The sequence below is a fragment of the Mesocricetus auratus genome, unplaced genomic scaffold (genome assembly GCF_017639785.1).
Source record: "Mesocricetus auratus isolate SY011 unplaced genomic scaffold, BCM_Maur_2.0 Super-Scaffold_100010, whole genome shotgun sequence".
Classification (NCBI taxonomy): Eukaryota; Metazoa; Chordata; class Mammalia; order Rodentia; family Cricetidae; genus Mesocricetus; species Mesocricetus auratus.
Genome location: NW_024429194.1, coordinates 66,831,153 through 66,852,842, shown reverse-complemented (window position 1 = coordinate 66,852,842; position 21,690 = coordinate 66,831,153). Strand labels below are relative to the sequence as shown.

General features: G+C 50.0%; 1 protein-coding gene across 1 annotated transcript; it reads right to left on the bottom strand.

The window, feature by feature from the left end:
• Positions 1-4,243: 4,243 nt before the first annotated feature.
• On the bottom strand, positions 4,244-11,949 carry Wnt10b (Wnt family member 10B). The gene is made up of 5 exons (XM_005067196.4): positions 11,645-11,949; positions 10,718-10,831; positions 10,344-10,606; positions 7,606-7,967; positions 4,244-6,520 (listed from the first exon to the last, which is right to left on the bottom strand). Exons 2-5 carry the CDS (start codon positions 10,789-10,791, stop codon positions 6,062-6,064), a joined length of 1,158 nt encoding a protein of 385 aa, XP_005067253.1. The 5' UTR covers positions 10,792-10,831; positions 11,645-11,949; the 3' UTR covers positions 4,244-6,061.
• Positions 11,950-21,690: the final 9,741 nt, after the last annotated feature.

Sequence of the window (21,690 nt, the reverse complement as noted above, 5' to 3'; positions counted from 1 at the left end):
CAGTGCTTGCCTACAAGGGCAAGGCCTGAGTTTGGTCCTCAACTGGGGTGGGGAGCAGAGAGAAAATGACATGTAGGCAAAACACTCGTAATCATAAAAATAGGCTAAAATTAAGAAGGCAGCTGAGTCACCCATGGTGACTCTAATCCAGGTCCTCAGGAGACCAGCCTGGTCAACATAGCAAGTTCTAGGACAGCCAGGGCTCCATAGAAGAGACCCTGTCTCAAAAAAGAAAGAAAAGAAAAGAAAGCAGGCTGAGGGACCAGAGAGATGGCTCGATGGTTTTCCAGAGAACTTAGGTTCAACTCCCAGCCCCCACATGACAGCTCACAACTGTCTATAAATTCAGTTACATGGGTATCTGACACTCTCACACTACTGCACATAAAAAAGTAAAATAAATTATTAAAAGTTTTTGTTTGTGTTTTGTTTTGTGTGTGTGTGTGTGTTTTGTTTTTCGAGACATGGTTTCTCTGTATTGTTTTGGAGTCTGTCCTGGAACTCGCAGGCTGGCCTGGAACTCATAGAGATCTGCCTGCCTCTGCCTCCCGAGTGCTGGGATTAAAGGCGTGCACCACCAACACCCAGCTAAAAGTTTTTTAGTTAAAAAAATAAGTAAAAGTGGGCTATGGAAGTCTGGAGAACAAGCCATTCAGCAGTACTCTTCCATGGCCTCTGTTTCAGCTCCTGCCCTGCGCTCCTGCTCTGAGCTCCTGCTCTGCCTTCCCTCAGTGAGGACTGTATAATCCTTTCTGCCTCTGGTTGCTTTTGGTCCTGGTGTTTATCACAGCAATAAAACCCCTAAGATAGCTGCACACTCGTATGGTGGGTCCTGTGACATACCTTTATGTGACTATTACCCTTTCAATTTCTTTCCTAAAACTTTCTAATCACACTCCACCAGACTGCATATCCCACACTCACTATCAAAAATATACTTTATGGCTGGGCGGTGGTGGCGCACGCCTTTAATCCCAGCACTCGGGAGGCAGAGGCAGGCAGATCTCTGCGAGTTCGAGGCCAGGCTGGACTGACAGCCTCCAAAAACAGAGAAACCCTGTCTCGTAAAACCAATATATATGTATATATATACTTTATAGCCACTCACCCCACTCCCCAGTACCCCAACCACACTAGCATGCCTTGTGGAACCCGTTGGTGAAGACTTTAAATCCTTCATGGTGTGTGCCAGAGTGAAAGAAAGATTAAAATGGCTGGTAGCTTCATATGGCTAGGAGGAATTGCTATTGAATTTGGGGGTGATGAATGGGACTGGAGAATCAGATCTGTCTCTCATCCTCCTGGAGTTGGAGGAGAAAGTGCCATTTGTAGCATCAGAGGGGCTTGGCCTTGGTACAAGCAGAGCCGGGAGAAGTGCTACCTTGCTGAAAGCTAGTTGCTGCCTGCCACTCTCCAACTTTCTAGCCTCTTGAGAAAGAGTGGAGCACATTGCTCATCCAGAGCCAAAGGAGCCCCAGCAGCTGACACCGCTCATCAGTCTCTCCTCCCTCTAGCTGCCACTGGAGCCCAGTAAATGCTGAAATTGTAGCCACCAGCTCTGTGGGCTGCCTACTCCCACCCTGTCACTGACCCCAGGCCTGGGCCTCAGCCCAGTGCTTGTGCCAGGAGGGGGTGCTGACAGAATCCAACTGGAATTTGTCAAGGTTGCGGTTTGGGACTTAAGTTTGCCACAGAGTGTGTGATGAAAGAAAAGGAAAGCCAGCAAGGAAAGGAGCCTACAGGACTGCAGAGGAAGGGAACAGGAAAAAGTTAAAATGCTCCGGCCACAACCCCATTGGAGAGGGAGTGCTTCCTCCTGAAGGTAAGGCACCCTCATTCTGGATACTCCCTGTTATTCTCAGTCTATCCAAGCCCATTCTCACTTCAGTCCCCTCTCTCTCTCCTTTCCTCCTCTCCTCATCCACACATTGGGTTAGCAAGTGTCTGACATCTGTTGCCATGGAGCTGAGAAGATGGTTCAGCAGAGAACCCACGTCAGGCAGCTCACATGGCCCTAAAACTCCAGTTCCAGCAGTTTCAGGACTCTCTGTGGATATACGTACGTGCACTTAAATGTATTGTTTTAGATTTTTTTTCTTGTGTGTATGAGTGTTTCGCCTACATGTGTGGCTGTGTACCATGTATGTGCCTAGTGTCTGTGGAGATTAGAATAGGGTGTTGAATTCCTTAGAACTGCAGTTACAGACAGTTGGGAGCTGCCATGTGGTAGCTGGGAGTCAAACCCAGATCCTCTGCAAGAGCAAGAAGTACTCTTAATCATGAAGCCATCTCTCAGACTCTTCCACAGAGAACTCACAGAGATCTGTCTGCCCTCTGCCTCCTGAGTTGGAATTAAAGGCATATACCATCACACCTGGCCAAACACACACACACACACACACACACACACACACACACAGTTTGTTTGTTTGTTTGTTTTTTGGTTTTTTTCGAGACAGGGTTTCTCTGTGGCTTTGGAGGCTGTCCTGGCACTCGCTCTGTAGACCAGGCTGGCCTCGAACTCACAGAGATCCCCCTGCCTCTGCCTCCCGAGTGCTGGGATTAAAGGCGTGCGCCACCAACGCCCGGCTCTCACACACACACAGTTTTAAAGTCACCATAGAGTACTACCCTGATCCAATACTTCTTAAACTCCCCTGGCTCCCCCAGTGCTGTCTCACCTGACTTCAGGGAAATGTGAGCAGCGGATATATCTATTGCTTGGAGAAGTGTAAAGAATTATTGCTACATTCCCCGGAAGCATCTTGGTGTTTTTTAATATTTATTTTTATTTTATTTTCTATTATTAATTTTTTAATGTAAGTCAGAAACAAGCTTGCTTCACATGTCAATCCCAGCTCCCTCTCCCTCCCCTCCTCCCTGCCCCCTTATTTTTACTTTCTATATGAGTGTTTTGCCAACATGTATGCCAGCCATGGGTGTGCAGGAGCCTGCAGAGGCTAGACAAGGGCACCAGATCACCCGGACTGGAGTTACAGATAGCTATGAGCCACCATGTGGGTGTTGGGAACCGAATCCATGTCCTTTGCAAGAGCAGCAGGTGCTGTCTCTACCTCCCTGGGAGCATCCTATGCCCCCCTAAATATGCAGGTATTCTGAAAGTGTGCTGCAGATCCTTTGTCCACTCTGTATCTTTTTAAAAAAAGTATTTATTCTTTTTGTTGTTGTTTGTTATGTTTTGGTTTTGGTTTTTCAACACAGGGGTTTCTCTGTGTAGCCTTGGCTGTCCTGGAACTCACTCTGTAGACCAGGCTGGCCTCGAACACACAGAGATCCGCCTGCCTCTGCCTCTCGGGTGCTCGGCTTAAAAGCATGCAACACTGCTGGGTAGTGGTGGCACATGTCTTTAATTACAGCACTCTGTGAGGCCAACCTGGTCTACAGAGAGAATTCCAGGACAACCTCCAAAACTACATAGAGAAACCCTGTCTCGAAGAAGAAGAAGAAGAAAAAATGCGCCACCACCTGGCTGAGGTTTATTTATCCTTACTTTATGTGCATTGGTGTTTTGCCTGCACATATGTCTGTGTGATGGTATCAGAAGCCCTGGAACTGGGGTTACAGTCAGTTGTGAGCTGGCGCGTGGGCGTTGGGAATTGAACCAGTGTCCTCTGCTAAAGCAGGCAGTGCTCTCAACTGTTGACCCATCTCTGCAACCACCCCTACCCCATCCCCACATTGCATCTTAAAAGGTTTCTTTTCAGTTACAGAGAAATTTGAGAGCCCCTTAAAGATTCTATGTCTGATTATTTTTAATCGAGAACCATTAAAGTAGCCTGTGGTGGTTCCTGCCTTTAATCCCAGCACTTGGGAGGCAGAGGCAGGAGGATCTCTGTGAATTCAAGGCCAGCCTGGTCTACAGAGCTAGTTCCAGGACAGCCAGGGTTACACAAAGAAACTGTCTTGAAAAACAAAACAAATTTTTCTTTTAAAAAATGTTGGGCTAGGAATTGGAGATGTTGGAGAAGAAATTCTGTTCTTTCTAGGTATATCTGAAAAGATAAGGGAGGGACCAGCAAGAGGGTCCAGCAGGTAAGGGTGCTTGCCACTCAGCCTGAAGACCTAAATTCAGTCCCTGGAACCCACGTGGTAAAAGGAGAGAGCTGGCTTCTGTAAATTGACCTGTGACTTCCACATGGGTGCACGCTATGCCTGCATCCACTGACATGTGCACTCACACGCATGCTCGTGCACACACCCACAAATAAATGTAGAAAAAATGTAAAAGATGGAGGAATTATTTTACTTGGATTAAATACAAAAGAACAATGAATAAAGAACAAAATATATATGCAAACAATTCAATGGCAGAGAATGTTATTTTTACTAGGAAAATCTCATTTTAGTTGGGTCTGACAGCGCCCACCTGGAATCCCAGAACTCAGGAGAATGAAGACTGCCTACATAAATAGTTTGCATCTGAGAAAGGAATCCCTTTCCTGTTTTCCCATCAGTCTTGCATGTACCCCCAGATTCTCTGGATTGGACTTAGAGACAACGGTGCGTACTCTTCCAAATACACACTCATTGTTTTTGTTTGTTTGTTTTTTGTTTTTTTTTTTCGAGACAGGGTTTCTCTGTGGCTTTGGAGGCTGTCCTGGAACTCACTCTGTAGACCAGGCTGGCCTCAAACTCACAGAGATCCGCCTGCCTCTGCCTCCCGAGTGCTGGGATTAAAGGTGTGCGCCACCAACCCCGGCTGTACACACTCATTGTTAAGTGGCATTTAAGAACTTGAAACTCCCAGAGCAGATGTGGCCTTTTATAGGAGAGGGATCAACAAGCGACAGTCAAAGGAGTAGTCTTTCTCCTGCATACCACTTTTGTGACTGGGTTGAACACAGCTATACCCATCCAATTACGTGTGGTCTGTGTCTGCTTTTGTCCATCCCCTGCCCATAACTATTTTGGGTCTATAACAGCAGAATTGAGTAATTATGGTAGAGATGAGTAGATGACATAAAGACCACAATATAAATAGCCTCGTATATTTACCAACTAGCCCTTTTCAGGGGGAAAAAGTTGCCAGCCTTTTTTCTAAGTAATGATGAAGGTGATACCCAGAGTTGAGAACTCTGGGTGAGCAGGGCCTATGAACATTTGGATCTATGCATCCTCCCACCCAGAAGCCCATCCTGGTCTTACAGACTAAACTTCTGAACTCAGTCACTGAGCATCATTTCAAGCCCTTTGTGGAAGTCAGCAGGATATACATAAAAAGTCACAGAGTACAGGAGTGTTGGTTTCACATAGGAAAAAACAAAAACCAAAACCAAACCACAGGTTGCTACCTCAAGGGTGGCTAGACATATCACCATCTGCATCCACCAGCAACCAGTCCAGTAAGTTAATTTATTTTGGTTTCAAACAGGAACCAAGACCATGTCTCAGTACAATAAATTATCCATTCCCACCCTTCCTGCTGAAGAAGAGAGAAGAGCCTCCAGGGGTCATAGCTAAAACCTTTCCATTGGAAGGACCCTTTCAACAACAGAATGAAAGAAGAACAATTCCCTAAGAGCTGACAAGACAGCTGTCTGAGGACTCCAGTGACAGTCCCCACTGAGCTCTGTCCTTTCCAACTGAAAACCTCTCTTTATTGTCACCCATGGCCCCACAGGAAGACGTTCTGGGTTGTCATGGAAGAAGAGATGGTCTCTTTCTACATACAGATCTTAGTAACTCTACACAATGCCTGGTGGCATCTTTCAAGGAAGACGGTGGCAAAATGATGGCCTCCCTATCTAAAGAAGTATAAATCTGGGCCGGGGACCCCGGGGGTTGAGACGAGGGGAACAATACAGTGCATTCAATCCTAGTCCATTTGGGTGTTTAAGAACAGAATATGATGACTACTTTCCTCACAAAAGGCTGCTCATCACAGATTTCACCTGACCCTACTCCCCCCAAAGCTGTTTCCAGGAAGATAGTTTGAGCTTCCAGGGGCCATGATTAACCCTGGGCAGAAATCAGAGCCAAGGGCTGAAAAGGAGCACCCATCACACAGTGTTCTTCCCTAGTCCCAAGGTGAGGCTCACCTTCACTTACACACATTGACCCATTCTGTGACTTTGCATTCGTCACACAGCACGTAGCAGCACCAGTGGAAACGGCAGTGGCAGCGCTCCACTCGTGTCTGTCGGAGCACATTGTGCCCACGGCCACAGCACAGGCTGCCACAGCCATCCAGCAGGCGGCTGGTCTTGTTGCAAGCCCGGCCTCTTGTGCCCGGTGAGCCCACCGTAGGGTCTCGCTCACAGAAATCAGGAGACTTCTCGAAGTAGACCAGCTCTCCTGAGAGGCGACGGGGACGTAGGCGGGGCTGGAAGGCTCCAGAATTGCGGTTGTGTGTATCGATGAAGATGGCTCTGCCCAACCGCTCCCTCAATGCTGCCCCGATGGCCCGAAACTCTGGGGCTGCCCTCCAACAAGTCTTGAACTGGCAGCTGCCAGACGTGCCATGGCACTTGCATTTCCGCTTCAGGTTTTCAGTTACCACCTAGAACATCAGAGCAGCATGAAAAGGAGGAATGGGGGGGCACAAATAACACAGGAGAAGGAAGGGAACCAAACTCAAGGGACAAGAAGACTGTCAGGAAAGTTAGCCACCAGCCCCATGGCCTCCTTTTGTGAAGGTAGAGCCACCAGGATGTACTCATCTTAGATCACTAGCTGCTGATAACTCCCAGATTCTAAAGTGCAGTCCAGTGATTTTTCTAGAGTAAACACTGATAAAATAGGATGTAGGCCAGAGGGCCCCTAAAGTCTGTGGGGGAAGGTAGCTGTTGGAACAGTTTCTATGCAATGAGCTGAGTATTAGGCACATATAGAATATACTATATGTGGGGCTGGAAATATGGCTCCATCATTGAGAGCACTGACTGCTCTTCCAGAAAACTAGAGTTAAACTCCCAGCAACCTCACGGGGACTCAACCGTCTCTAACTCCACTTCCAAGGAATCCAGTACCCTGTCTATGTGGTGCACAGACCCATACACACAGGCAAAACAACCTTGCACATTAAATTTTTTTAAATGATAGAATAAGACACTATGCGCTAGCTCAGCCTTTTTTTTTGTTTTGTTTTGTTTTTTTGTTTTTATGAGACAGGGTTTCTCTGTATTGTTTTGGAGGCTATTGGTCCAGCCCGGCCTCGAACTCACAGAGATCCGACTGCCTCTGCCTCCCGAGTTCTGGGATTAAAGGCATGCACCACCACCGCCTGGCTAGCTCAGCCTTAATATATGGAAAGTGCCATCAGGCAGCTTTCTAGAGACTCTAAACATGTTTTTTGGATGACTTGCTAGTGACAAGCTTGTAACACTCATCATACCTCATCCTATTACTCTGTGGGGCCTCTCAGGAGGGTGGGGGAAGAGAGAAAGCAAGACAGACAGACAGAGAGAGAGAGAGAGAGAGAGAGAGAGAGAGACTGAGAAAAGTTAAGCCTGGTGACCACACCTACAATCACAGCACTAAGACTAAGGCAGATTCCAAATTTGAGGCAAGTCTGTACCACATAGCAGGACCCCTGTCTTAAAACAAAACAGTGAGGGAGACCCAGGACATGATGGAGACACATACCTGGCGCCCCACCCTGTTGTTATGGATTCTCATTCTTGCCTGGATATCCCTGGGAGCTTCTCTGGAATCCAAGAAATCCCGAGAGAACTTCTCTCCAAAGTCCATGTCGTGGTTACAGCCACCCCATTCCCACGTGTCCTGGGGGCCAGGGCTGGAGCCTGGGCTGGGCTGTGAGTGTGGAAAACTCTTGCCCCGAGACAGTGCCTGAAGCTGCAGCAACTTGGCCCTGAGCCGGTCCTGTTCACCACTGCCCTTCCAGCCGCAGCCACAGCTCACCAGCTTCCCCAAGCTACAGGCTGTAGCAACAGCATGCATGACTCCAGCAGCCAGCATGGAGAATGAGAAAGCACTCTCTCGGAAACCTGGGGAGGAAATGGATGTGAGGTAAGGTTGACAGGCAGCTGAGGGAGGAAAGCAGGTGGGGGGGAAAAACAGCCACCCTCCAATATCAATATCTATGTCTATAGCTATATATATATAATATATACATATTATATATATAGAGAGAGATCTATGTAGATATAGGTATAGATATTTGAAATAGGGTCTTGCCATGTAACCCAAGTTGACCTTGAACTCTTGACAAAACCTCCTGCCTCAGCCTCCTAAGTGCTGGGATTACAGATGTGAGCCCACCACCTTGCCTAGCCAATGTCAGAAATTTCTAACTGAATCCTGACTCCATCATTTACCAGCTGAGTGATTTGGGACAATGTCCTGAGACAAGAAATAGCACCAGGTCTCATTTCTTTGCTAAGCTCCTTGCAGGGTTGGGGAAATTCTTAGGCCTTTAGATGTTGAACTCCTGAAACACACTTTTTTTTTTGGTTTTATGAGACAGGGTTTCTCTGTATTGTTTTGGAGGCTGTCAGTCCAGCCTGGCCTTGAACTCACAGAGATCTGACTGCCTCTGCCTCCCGAGTGCTGGGATTAAAGGCATGCGCCACTACCAGCCGGCTGAATCACACTTTTAAAAGTCCTCAGGACTCCCTCTGACTCACTGGAATCCTAGAGGTCTCTCTAGGCCAACGTTATAAGAGACCCATGGGGTCAAGGTATTGCTAAAGCCAAACCTCCTCTGCAGTCTGTCATTTTGGGGTGTGGGTGTAAGAGAGAGCCTAGAGCTGTGATTCCCAATCATCACAATGCTGAGACCCTTTACCACAGTTCCCCCAACCATAAAATTACTTCACTGCTACTTCCTATCTGCAATTGTGCCACTGTATGAGTCATGATGTAAATATCTGATATGGGACCCCTGTGAAAGAGCCTTTCATGCCCCTGTAGGATCACGACCCACAGGTTGAGAAACATTGGCCTAGAGAGACCTCTAGGATTCCAGTGAGTCAGAGGGAGTCCTGAGGACTTTTGAAAGTGTGTTCCAGGAGTTCAACATCTAAAGGCCTAAGAATTTCCCAACCCTGCAAGGAGCTTAGCAAGAGGTGGGGTGTGGAGGGGGCCTTTGGTTTTAGGATTCTCCCCACACATACTTTATTCAACGGGTCCTTTAAGCAAGTTACCATGTACTACCATAGTAACAATCCTAACACTCCGGAACTGCCCATCCCCTTCCCAGGTCCTAGTTTTATATTTGCCCTTCAAGATTTCCCTTTATGTTTGTTCTAACCTGCTATTACCTTATAAAACACTGGGAGGAGGAGAAAGGACACAGGGATTTTCCCCAAGGCCCTTTTAAAAGGTTGGCCTCTTCATTATGTTTTGGGGGTCACCAAGGAGGAGGCTCTGGTATGACAAATCTTTCCCAGGCTTGGAGGGACATCCTCGCCATTTATGTGTCAAAACCTTCCACTACAGCAGGCCTGCAGAGAAGGAGGGGTCCCTCTCTCTGCTTTAAGCAAGGGCTCTTTGGAGTGCTGAGAAGATGAAAGACAGTTGGAGACCAGGCCCTCTTACCAGGGAATCTAGGGCTCCTGGGCCAGCCTCGAGATCCCCCAACCATCCGAAGGTGAGGCTGTTTGTACACGTCTTGGGAATTCCCCTGCAGATGGCAGCTGCCTATTAACCCTGTAGTTCCCAAAGCACTACCCTACCCTGGACTGAGCCCCCTGGATCTTTACTCCTGGGGGAGTAAACTTCAGCTGGGAGAGACGGCAGAGCCTCCCAGACCTTTCCTTCTAGATCAGGCCAGCAGTGACCTGTTCTCTGCCCCTCCAGCCATTCCTCACCTGTTCAGGTGAGGGACACCTGGGGCCCCCACAGCACAGAGGAGGGGGCTGCTCCCCAGCTTCAAAGCCACCAGGGTCTTTGTTCCCAGCTTTGGCTCCTGGGAACCCCAGCAATTAGGGGAGCAGGTTTAACCCTTAAACGGTTGGGGGCGTCACCCCACCTCCGCTGAGACTCTGGGGACACCAGCCTGGGCTTGTCTGGGTGGAGAAGGAGGGGAGAGAAAATAGGGGGCAGAGGGTGTGTTTGAAGCTTCTTGGGTTGGGGGCATCTCTTGTTCACAGGTGCATCCCAGATCGTGCTGGGTGGAGGCAGAAAAGGGAGGCCCTAGGGTAGGGGAGCAGGAACCCAGCTGCCTCGCCAGCAACGCAGGTGGAAGGCAGGCGGGCAGGTGGGCAGAGGCCCAGACGGGTGACCAGCTGAGCGCAGCTCCTGGGGAAATTCCCGGCGAGGCCCCTCCCGCAGCCGCGAACCGGTCCCTTCCCGCCTCCGCGCGCCTCAGCCTGCCCCCAACCCTTGGGCGGCAGCACAGCCAGCCGCCCCGTCAGGCTCACCGCGCTTGAGGATGGCGCTGTGGTGCGGCAGCCGGCCGCCGCCCTCCAGGGCCGAGCAGTTCCAACGCTGGTCGCGCAGCTGGTGCTGACACTCGTGAACCGCGATGTGCAGCCCTTGCAGCGCGGACGCCGTCACGTCGGGGCTGCGTAGGCACAGGCCCAGTTGCCGCTTACTCAAGCCCGACAGGGTCAAGCACACGGTGTTGGCCGTCAGCGGCGGCTCCCCGGGAAGTTTCAGGCCCAGGATCTCATTGCTCAGAGCCCTGGGAACAAGGGACAGGGCGTCTAAGGGTCTGTGGTCTAGTCGCACGCCCTCCAGCTACCCTCTAGCCCAGGTCCGTGCCTTTTCACCCAAACTGGAAAAAAATGCTCACCGAGTGAACAAAGCAAAGAACAGGAGACCCGCGAGGCCCAAGGGCGGAGGCCGAGACCCGGGCTCCTCCAGCATGTCGAAGCCCGGAGGCTCCGGTGGGCGAATCAGTCAGCGCCTGCAGGACAAGGGGTATCTGATGAAGAATAGAATGGCTCCCTGGAGCCGAGGGATGATCTATTTCAGTTCCCTAAGCCACCAATGTGGCCCCGCTGACTTTCCTCACCCCTCCGCAGTGTCTGGGTTCTGGAACCCTTCAAAGAGGAAGGATCCAAGCAGCACAGGGCCCTCCGGAGCGTCCCTGGAGTCCAACCCATCAGACAGAACTGGGACACTCACATGCGGACTTGAGACAGCTCCTCTCAGACCCTCGGTCCCTCCTCACCAACTGTTCCCTCCTTGAGGGCCCCACGACTCATTTACCCGCCCTTACAGTGTGAGAGGGAGGGACCAGAAGGGGGTTCCCCACCACCTGGAGGGGTGTCGCCTGCTCATGCTGGCAATACCAGGCGAGCTAGGTTACAAGAGCTCTGACCCACTCTGACCTCCACTCCCAACAGGGGAAGAGGTCAAGGTGCAGCAAAGGCGACTAGGGAAACCAGGTACCCTCCGCAAACGCGGGGGGGGGTCTCTAACTAAGCCCACCTCCCCATCCACCCCTTTCCCAACTACACGTTCCCACTGCAGAGCACCACCCATCTGGTCCCCACGGGTTCCACCCCAATCCCTACCCCTTGGCTGGCACCCATTGCCCTCTAAGTCCGAAGGCACCCCTTTATTCTGTAGGTACCTTTAGCGATATCTCTGGCTTTCTTGGCATGTTTTGTGCTCTTGAGGGTGGACGCTTGTCTGTCTGTCTGTCTGTCTGTCTGTCTGTCGGCCCGCGTGCCTGTCTAGTCTCTTCCCACCCTGTTCTCTCGCTCCCCATTACCTCCAGCGGTTCAGGTGCAGGATCCACAACACTCCCGGTTGGGTCACTTGGGCTCGGCTGCTAGTGCGGTTTAAACCGTGGGGAGACTGGGTCGGGTTCGGTCCCCTCGGCAGAGCAGCATTCTTCCAGCGCTGGGCCACTCCTCTTCGCCGCTTCTCCAGCGTCGCCGCGGCCGCCCGCCGGGAGGAAGGGAGGGTAGAAGGGAGGGAGTGATCGAGACAGCAAGCGAGCGAACCCGCGACAAAGCACCGGGGGCTTTGGCTCGGCTCGACCTAACTCACGGGTGGTTCTGCTGGAGCTGACGGAGCTGCGGCCCCTCCCAGAGCCCGGGGCATCCCCACCCCACCCGCACCCCACCCCCCTGCCTTGACCAGGGGAACGTAGCCGCTCCCCCCTCCAAAACGTGTACACAGACAGACAGACAGACACACACACACACACACCCTTCCCCCCCCCCCCCCGACGCCCGGGTTCACGATTAGCCCCACTTCAGGGGAAGGTGGCCGGAACTCCTCTCACCTGCTCTGGGGTCGCCAAGGCTGTCTGGAGAGGGCAGTGGCCCTGACTAAAGAGCCAGGACCTGGCCCCAGTGGCAATATCTTTCATCGTTTTTCTTTGCCTCGGTTTGTCCTTCGAGAGTAGGTGATTGGAGAGCCCTTTAACACTCTGAGGACGGACGACCTTCGGGTTTCTGACAGTCTCTGGCAGAGGCCACGAGCCTGTGCACCAGGGCACTGTGAGCCTGCTAGTGAGAAGCCACGGTACCGCTTGGCTCCCGCCCACCTCGGAGCCACAGGCCTGCCCCTTGGGAGGGGTCAGCTTTGGCCTCAGACTTTGGCCTCCTTCAAAAGCTCGGGTAACCCCAAAGATTTCCAGTCTGCCTCTAAGCGTCCCTTCCCTTGTAGGCATTCTCTCCAGGGGTCGTCTAACCGGAACTCCCGAATTAACGCTTGAGATGACCCAAATTCATACTCCATGCTCGCACATTTGCTTCATAAGGGTTGAGGGAGGCCTTGGGATCCCAAATGGAGCCCAACTCCAGGGCAGCCAGAGAGGAACCTAGCCTGGATGTGCGCAGGCCAGGCGGAGGCAGAACCGCCTTACCTCTGGCGGCAGCGAAGGGGTTAGGTGCCACCGCACTCCCGCCTGACTCACCCTCCTAGCTCTAACCACTGCGGACTATTTTTGCCAGAGAGGGGCCTCAGGCTTCCCAACCACCCCCAGCCCCTGCCAGACCGCAGCCCCAAGCACAGTGCGGCTGGCCCTGTGCACCGAAGGCACATCGACTCAGGGACGACTCCCCAGGAAACAGGAGCACAGGGTTGGTACCCACAGCCACAACCACCTCTTCATTGGTGGTGGCAAGCAGCAATGCCGGGCAGGCAGCCCCGTCTGCATTCTTGCCTTGTGCTAGAGGGACACCACTGGCTAGGCGGCTGAACGGAACATGGGAGGTGAGGTCTGCAGGGCTACTCACTGAGTGCTGGGGAGGAGAGGGTGGTAGAAACAGGATGCTAGGCAGCTTGGACCACCCCAGTAGGCACTCTTTCAGATTACACCACCTCTGGAGGAGGGTACGATGATCCAAGACCTCCTGGGCCGCCTTCTCATTTAGGGGAAGAGGGCCAAACCGTGTATACCTTCTGAGGTGGCTTCTGTCCTTACTCCAGAATCCAGGGTCATCACCAGTGTCTCATCCTTCCTCCTGCCTGTCAGCCTGGGACTCACCCAGGCCCCTGGAAGGGTATTTCCGGGGCCCTTTTCTCCATCAGTATCTCGTGGACATTTGTGTTTCTCCACATGGCTGTGGTCCCATTCACACTTTGGATTTTATTTTGTCTTGTTCCTATGCGTCCCCTTTCTGATGCTATCTTTGTCTGGCTCCAGCATTTAGTCAGATGTAACAAAGGATCTAAGGATCTGGGGAGTGGTGTCCACACCTTTAATGCCAGCACGTGGGAAGCAGAGGCAAGTAAGTGGTTCTATGTGAGTTCAAAGTCAGCTTGGGCTACATAGTGAGATCCAGGACAGCCAGGTCTATGTAGAGAGACTCTATCTCAAATAAACAATAATCCTAATGAAGGGGTCAAGGAAGATTAGCAGCCAAGGGCTCAACTCAGTGACCTGGGGGCTCGCTAAATTGGACTGCCCCAAGCCTAAGAGCTCACTCTGCAGTTCTCTCTTCTTTCTCTCTGATAGAAAGGCAGGCAGTGGGTGGCCTGAGCTGGCCCACGGTGCCCTCTTGCCGACCGTCTGGCCTGAGCACTGACCCACAGGCAGCTAGAGGGCGGTGGGACAGGCGGGGCCTGGAGAGGGCTGTGGGTGCACACCCATTGCCTAATACCCCAAGCACGCAGCCAGCTCCAAGAAAGGGGAGGGGCAGGAACCAGAGAGACCTTGACAAGGGTTAGGACCAAGACAAGAGGGGGAAGGAAAGGGGGCTGCCATCACTGCGGGGAGGAGATGGGGGCAACCTGGTCCACCTTCCTTTTGATGAGAAAAGCAGGGGGCTGCTCCTTCCCTCTTGAGGATGCAGAGTGTAGCAAAACCCTGTGGGAAGAACATCGAAGCCCTGAAGGGTGGAGGAGTGTCAAATAAAAGAGTGGGGGCCTCTGGAGATGGAATCAAGCAACTGAGGCGGTGGCTAAAGCCAGGCTACACTCGGGAATCTCCTCCTCCTCCCCCTCCCCTGATGTTTGCCTTGGCTGGGGTCTTGGGTGACTCATCTGTTGCTAAGCCGCTGATAGGGGTGGCCAGCCCAGGGAACCCAAATTATAGGCCCGGGAGGGATGGATGCGCCTGTGGCGGTGAGCTCAACCGTGTTGCCTCCCTCCGCCTCACCGGTCTTCCATTGCAGTACTGAAGGCCACCGTCCAGAGGCGCCAGAGATGTTGCAGACAAACTTGCAGGACTCCAAGGAAACCCCCACCGTCACAGTTAGCCCCAACAAACCTTGTGGAGCACCCTAGGGAATTTTGCCCCCTTTTCTGCTAGAGTCCCGAAGGGCAGTGCCTTTACTACCTGCCTGCCCTTTACCTGCCTGCGCTTCAAAATCGTGCCCTAGAACTCTGAGCCCTGGTCCAGAGCTCTCAGATCCCAAGCTCTAGGAAAAGCTCCCTCCCCCACCCCACCCCTCACCTCTCTCCTGCACCTATTCCAACGGACCTGTTTTGGGTTTCTACTTCAATCCTTTGAAGTCTGCAGTAACCAAAAGGGACAGAGAGCTCCAGGTCACATGTACCTCTAATAGGAAGCTGAGTCAAAAAGATCAAGAATCCGAGGCCAAGGGGCTGAGAGATGAGCAACGAGGAGCCCTTGTTGCCCTTGCAGAAGCCCCAGGTTCAATCCCCAGCACCCACATAGTGGCTCACAACCATTCATAATCCTAGTTCCATGGGATCCAACATGCATGAGTGTGGTTGGTGCATGTACATGCATGCAGGAAAAACATTCATACTATAAAAAATAAGTAGATCTAATAAATCAATTTTAAAACGAGAGAGAATCCGAGGTCAGAGCTAGGAGTGGCAGCCCATGGGTCATGCCTTTAATTTGAACATGGGATAGGCAGAAGCAAATGGATCTCAGTGAGTTCGAGGCTATAAGGCTAGCCTGGTATACATGGTGAATTCTAGGGTAGCCAGGGATACATAGTGAAACCCTGCCTCAAAACAACAATAACAAAACTCTAAGGTATCTAAGGAAGAACGTCCCAAAAGACAGAAAGGTACATGGACCTTGAGAAAGGAGCATGCTTGGTATGTTCAAAGGATCACAAAGGTCAGTGTGGGGGAATAATTCACATGGGGAAAATTGCCTGGATAATAAATTGAAGAATCAGGAAGAAATGGGGTCAGATCCAATGAGGCCTTGTAAGCCACTGTAATAATTTTTAGCTTTTGAATGAAATAAGGAATCATTGGAAAGATTTGATCAGTGAAATTAATTTTCTGTTTGCTTTTTAAACTGTGTGTGTTTGTAGGTGTGTCCTTGGAGGCCAGAGGTGCTGGAGTCACGAGGCAAATGTGAGCAGCCAGAAGTGGGTGCAGGGAGTTGAACTCTGGTCCTTTGCAAGGACAGTATATACTCTTAACCACTGAGCCATCGCTCCAGCCACAACTTCACTTTTAGAATGGATGGTTTTTACTGTGGGGTGGAAGGGAAAAGCATGGAGATTCCTTAGGAAGAGGAGGCAATGGCCCCACCACCACGGAACAGCAGAGGATGAAAAGGGATCAGCTTCTCTGTAAATTTCACAGATGGAGGGTCAGGGTTTGCCAATAGCCTAACACAAAGTGTGAAGCCCATAAGCTAAAAGGTGATTCCAAATTTTAAAATTAAGAGATGTATATAGCCAGATGGTGGTGTACACCTTTAACCCCAGCACTAAGGAGGCAGAGGCAGGCAGATCTCTGAGTTTGAAGCCAGCCTGATCTACAGAGTGAGTTCCAGGACAGCCTGGGCTACACTGAGAAACTCTGTCTCTGCCTCACCCAAAAAGGTATATTGTTACTTTATTCTATGTGTGTGGATCCTTTACCTGTATGTCTGTGCACTGCATGTATGCCTGGTATTAGTATTCAGGCATTTGTACTGGCCTGCCCTTGGGGTTCTGACAGGATGTGCCCTCAGCTGCAGCCACTAAGAGCACCACCTGTGTACACTCACTGTGTTCCCTTTTAAAAGGGCCCTGCCCACCTGTCTTCCTCTCCCTTTCTCTCCCTCTCTTTCTCTTCCACCACTCTTGTTCCCAGGGACTGGTGGTCTCTGCCTTCCTCTCTGCCCCTTTCTCTCTCCTCTTCCAAATAAACCTCCTATGCGAGTCCTGTTGTATGGTGTGACTTTTCTTTGTGGCATTTTTAAAGTTACAACACCCAGTGTCTACAGAAGCCTTGCTCGGTTCCAAGGTTTTTGCCCTGAAGAAGAAGGCCAGGGCTGTCACCTACTGAGCTGGAAATGGCCGAAGAAAGAAAAATTAAGCAATGAAGGGATTAAGAGTTTATTGGTGGACATGTGAATTTCAAGGTGTTAGGTATACATCTAGAATTTATAGCCAAAGTTATAAATTAGGAATCATGGGGGCTAGAGAGATGGCTCAGCAGTTAAGAGCACTGGCTATTCTTCCAGAGGGTCCAGGTTCAACTCCTTCCTAGCACCCACATGGTGCTTATAACCTCTGTAACTCCACTCCCAGGCTATCTAATGACCTCTCTGGGCTCCATGGGCACCAAAAAACACAACTGGTGCACAGACACATCCACACACATTAAATAAATAAATTAGGAAAATAGGTGGGCGTTGGTGGCTCATGCCTTTAATCCCAGCACTTGGGAGGCAGAGGCAGGAGGATCTCTGTGAGGTTGAGACCAGCCTGGTCTACAATAGCCAATTCCAGGACAGCCTCCAAAGCCACAGAGAAACCCTGCCTCGAAAAAAATTAGGAAAATAGGAAGCCTGGGGCCAGATGGTTTGTTACATGAGTGAAGAGACCAAGAAGACAAGTTCAAACTGGAAGTACTTCAGTTAGCATCCTTCTTCCTTCTTTTTTTTTTTTTTTTTGGCTAAGTCACATGTAGCCCAGGCTAGCTTCAAACCCTGTATGTAGTTATATGACTTTAAATTCCTACCTCTACTTCTCAAGTGGTAGGATTACAGGTGTGTGGTAGCATATCTGGCTTTATCTTTTCTTTATTTTACCATACTCATTGTCCAGCTTAGGACTTCAAATATGCTAGGTAAGTCATCTCTGTGTGTGTGTGTGTGTGTGTGTGTGTGTGTTGTACAAATACATATATGTGCACATGCAGAGGCCAAAGGTCAAGATGAGATGTCTTCCTCTACTGATTTCTGCCTTTTTATTTGTATTTTTTCATCTTATTTTTAATTTTTATTTATTATTAGTGTAAGGGGTGCTGGGTGTGCACCATGGTGAACATCTGGAGATTAAGGACAGTTTTGTAAAGTCAATTCTTTCTTTCTTCTTCCCATTTTGGCACCAGTGGTCATCGATGATAACAGTTCCCTGTTTTCCACCCCTATAGGGTTATACCAATATTCAGATTTAAAAAGGTATATGACACCAGGCTCTGGTGTCACACCCCCTTTAATCCCAGCACTCAGGAAGCTTAGGCATGCAGATCTCTGAGTTCAAGGCCAGCCTGATCTACAGAGTGAGTTGCATAACAGCCAGGGCTACACATTGAAACCCTGTCCTGAAAAACCAAAAGAAAACAAAAAGATGTATGTGATCCAGACCCCAGTGGTGAGAAATTTCTTGGGGACAAAGTCAGGTTACCCATGTATGTTGTTCATTCCCTTGAGCCATTTTTGTGGGGAACTATTTGCCAAAACTCCTGGCTTTTAGGCCTGCAAAGAATTCTGGACCATTCCAAATTATCCCTTAGGAATGAATCTTTGGAGGGAGAAAGTGAACTAGGCAAAGGTGAGCCCTGGAAAGGACATAAACAGTGCCGGGTGTTGGTGGTGCACGACTTTAATCCCAGCACTCGGGAGGCAGAGGCAGGCGGATCTCTGTAAGTTCGAGGCCAGGCTGGACCGACAGCCCCCAAAACAATACAGAGAAACCCTGTCTCGTAAAAACAAAAACAAAAAAATTAAACAGTAACTAAATGTATCAGCCATTTCTTCCTTACAGTGATCAGTGGGAAAGCATGATCAATTCTGGGAGTCCAGCTCTTTGGGATCAGACCTGAGTGATCTAGACAGACATCATACCAACAGAAGAGCTGGAAACACTTAAAAGGGTACCAGGCAAGATCTAAAAATCATTTTCTTTCTGTGTCAATCCTAAAAAGGGCCCCCAGCCTGCTCTGCTGCAGATTGGCAAACCACTGGGCCACCGATAGATAGAAAAAGCCTATATAGGTTTTGAGTTCAAATACTCTGGGCTTTCAGGCCTGGTGCAGCCTCTAATCTCCACTCAAGAGGTGGAGGCAGGGAAAGCAGAAATTCAGGACAGCTTAGACTACTTCTTGAATATGAGGCCAGCCTAGGCTACATAAAGACCTTATCTCAACAAATAAACAAACAACAAAACAAAAGAGGCTAGAAAGATGGCTCAGTATGTAAGAGTACTTGCAGAGGACAGGGGTTTGATTCCCAGCAACCCCATAGTGGCTCACCACCATCTGTAACTTCAGTTCCAGGGAATCTGAAGCCCTCTTCTGGCCACTGAGGGCACTGCACACACACAGTACATACACAATTTGCAGGCAAAATACTCATACACATTTTTTAAAATTTAAACAAAAAAGACCCTTTCTATCTATGTGAGTTTGAGACCAGCCTGGTTTACAAGAGCTAATTCCAGGACAACCTCCAAATCCACAGAGAAACCCTGCCTCACCCCCCCCAAGACCCTCTCCTTTCCCCATAAAACCAAAAGAAAAAGAAATAACCACTTGGTTTGCTTTTGATTTTTGAGATAGAATTTTACTATATACTCCAGGGTGGCTGTTCAGGAACTCACTTTGTAGACCAGGCTGGCCTCAGACTCACAGAGATGACCCACCTGCCTCTAACTTGCAAGTGATTAAGGCATGAACCACTGCTCCTAGCCTCTCCAAGACTTCTTAATCCTCCTGCCTCAGCCTTCCAAGTTCTGGAATTGACAGGCATGTACCACCATGTAGATATTTATTTACTATATTTTCCACTAATTATTAACTTGTTGTTTGAGGTGGGATCTTGCTACCTATCTCAGGGCTGTCTCAAATTTGGAGCCATCTTCTTATATCAGACTTCCAGGTGCTGGGATCAGGCATGTTCCACCATGCCTGGAGGGTCTGATTTTGTTTGTTGGTTCATTGAACTGTTTCCATTTATTCATTTAGAGTGTGCGCGTACACATGAAGCTGGAGCTAAAGTTACAGGCCTGGGTGCTGGGAAACAAACTCAGGTCCTCTGGAAGAGCAGCAAACTCTCTCTCTCTCTCTCTCTCTCTCTCTCTCTCTCTCTCTCTCTCTCTCTCTCTCTCTCTCTCTCTCAGTTTTTTGAGACAGGATTTCTTTGTGAAGCCCCGACTATCCTAGAACCCACTGTGTAGACACTCAGCTCAGCCTGCCTCTGTCTCTCAACTGCTGGGGTTAAAGGTGTATGCCTCTGTGCCCGGTCCTGCTTTTGTGCTTTGAGAATGTCTCCTGTATGCCAGGTGGAGGAAGATAACCTCGAACTTCTGCTCCTCCTGCCTCCTGAGTGCTGGGTTTGCAGTCATGTGTTACCATTCCTGGTTTTTACAGTCCTGGGAATCTAACCCATGCTAGGCAAACACTCTACTCCAGTCCCTGAGGATATAGCTTTAACATTGATTCATTTATTGGCTGGGACCACTGCTTCATCAATTGCTTACTCTGTAAAATGGAAGAGAGGAAGACTATTAGAACCTCCTGGGGTGAGGTGGGGGTTTCTCTGTGTGGTAATGGGGCATGGTAGTCAAGCTAGCAGCGCCCCCTATGTCCCACATAGGGAACAGCAGCCTGGAAATCCTAGATTACTGTGTGTCCCTGAAGATAATTGGAGTCTCTGGAAAGTGTGCACTGGAAGAGTTACAAGGCACTGGGGTGAGAGTGGGGAAACAACAGGGTTTGGGGGACTGCAGAAATTTGGAAGAAAATCCAATGAAAAGCAGAAAACACATAGGAAGCACAGGTTTGTTAACCCCCCCCCTTTTTTTTTTGAGACAGGGTTCCTCTGTGTAACAGCTCTGGCTGTCCTGGAACTTGCTCTGTAGACCAGGCTGGCCTGGAACTCATGGAGATCCACCTGCTTCTGCCTCCCAAGTGCTGGGATCAAAGGAGTGTGCCCCCACTGCCTGGCTACTGTCGATCTTTAAAAAAAAGAGTTGGTGTCAGACTTTGATGATCCCCCATGGAAGGCCTCACCATCCTTGGGGAGCAGGTGGGGGCTTGTTTGGGGGGTTAGTAAGGGGCATAGGAGGATGGGAGAGAGAGGGAAGGGGGATTGATCTGTAAAATGATTATTTCTAAATAAAAGATTTGTTTTATGTACGTGTGAGTGTTTTGCCTGCATGTATGTACGTGCACCTGTGTGTGATTGGTGCCAGTGGGGTTCAGACAGCACCTGACTGGAGTTAAAGGTGACTGTGAGCCACCATGTGGGCAGATATGGTGGTACAGGCCTGTGATCCCAGCAGTCAGGTCACCATCATGGTTCTACATATTAAAATTCTATGTCAGGTAGAGTTACACAGCAAGATCCTGTCACAAAACCAGCAGAGACAACAAAAGCAAAACAAGCATGCGGCTGCAGGTTCCCAAGCGTTCCTCTTCCCAGCCCTCATCGTTTCTTGACAATTGCCCCTCAGTCCCATCCTTTCTGAGCCTAGTTGCTGGAGAAACGGGCCTGGCTCATCTTCATGACTCCCTCCGCTAGTGACATGCACAGGTTGACACATGCATAGAGTGACACACCATAGGATGACACAAGGTGTCCAGAACGACAGGATGACACACACATGCACATAGTTAATCTCCCACACACACACTCACACACTCACCCACCCACCTGCAAACACAATCCCAGACACTCCATTCTTGAGTCAGGCTTCTGAGCCTCTTTTGTCACAGCTCCCACCTCCTTCCTGATCGCTGCTTTAAACGGTGACTGTAGCAAAATGACTTCATGATCTCCCTGTCCTGAGCCAAATTACAGAATCATTTGGAAAGGGCTCAAAACGTCCTTGTTTAGAAGTTTCTGGATACACAAATCCACAGGAGCGCGCTCCTTCAGGACAGATGTCTATTTCCACTTGTCCTCACGTTGTGACACACAGATACGTTGTGACACACAGATGCTTGCATGCTCCTAACCCACATAATGCACACTGCTGCATGGTTATGAGTTTCTCTCTACCACCAGCTCGGTGTGGTCAGCCTACCCCTTACACCCCACGCCCGGGAATCCCTGACCACAGCTCCACCCATGCTCTGTCTCTCTCTTTTCCTTCTCTGTCCCCCGCCGCCGTCGGGGTTCCTGGGCGAGGAAGCAACTCCGCAGAGTCGCTGCCC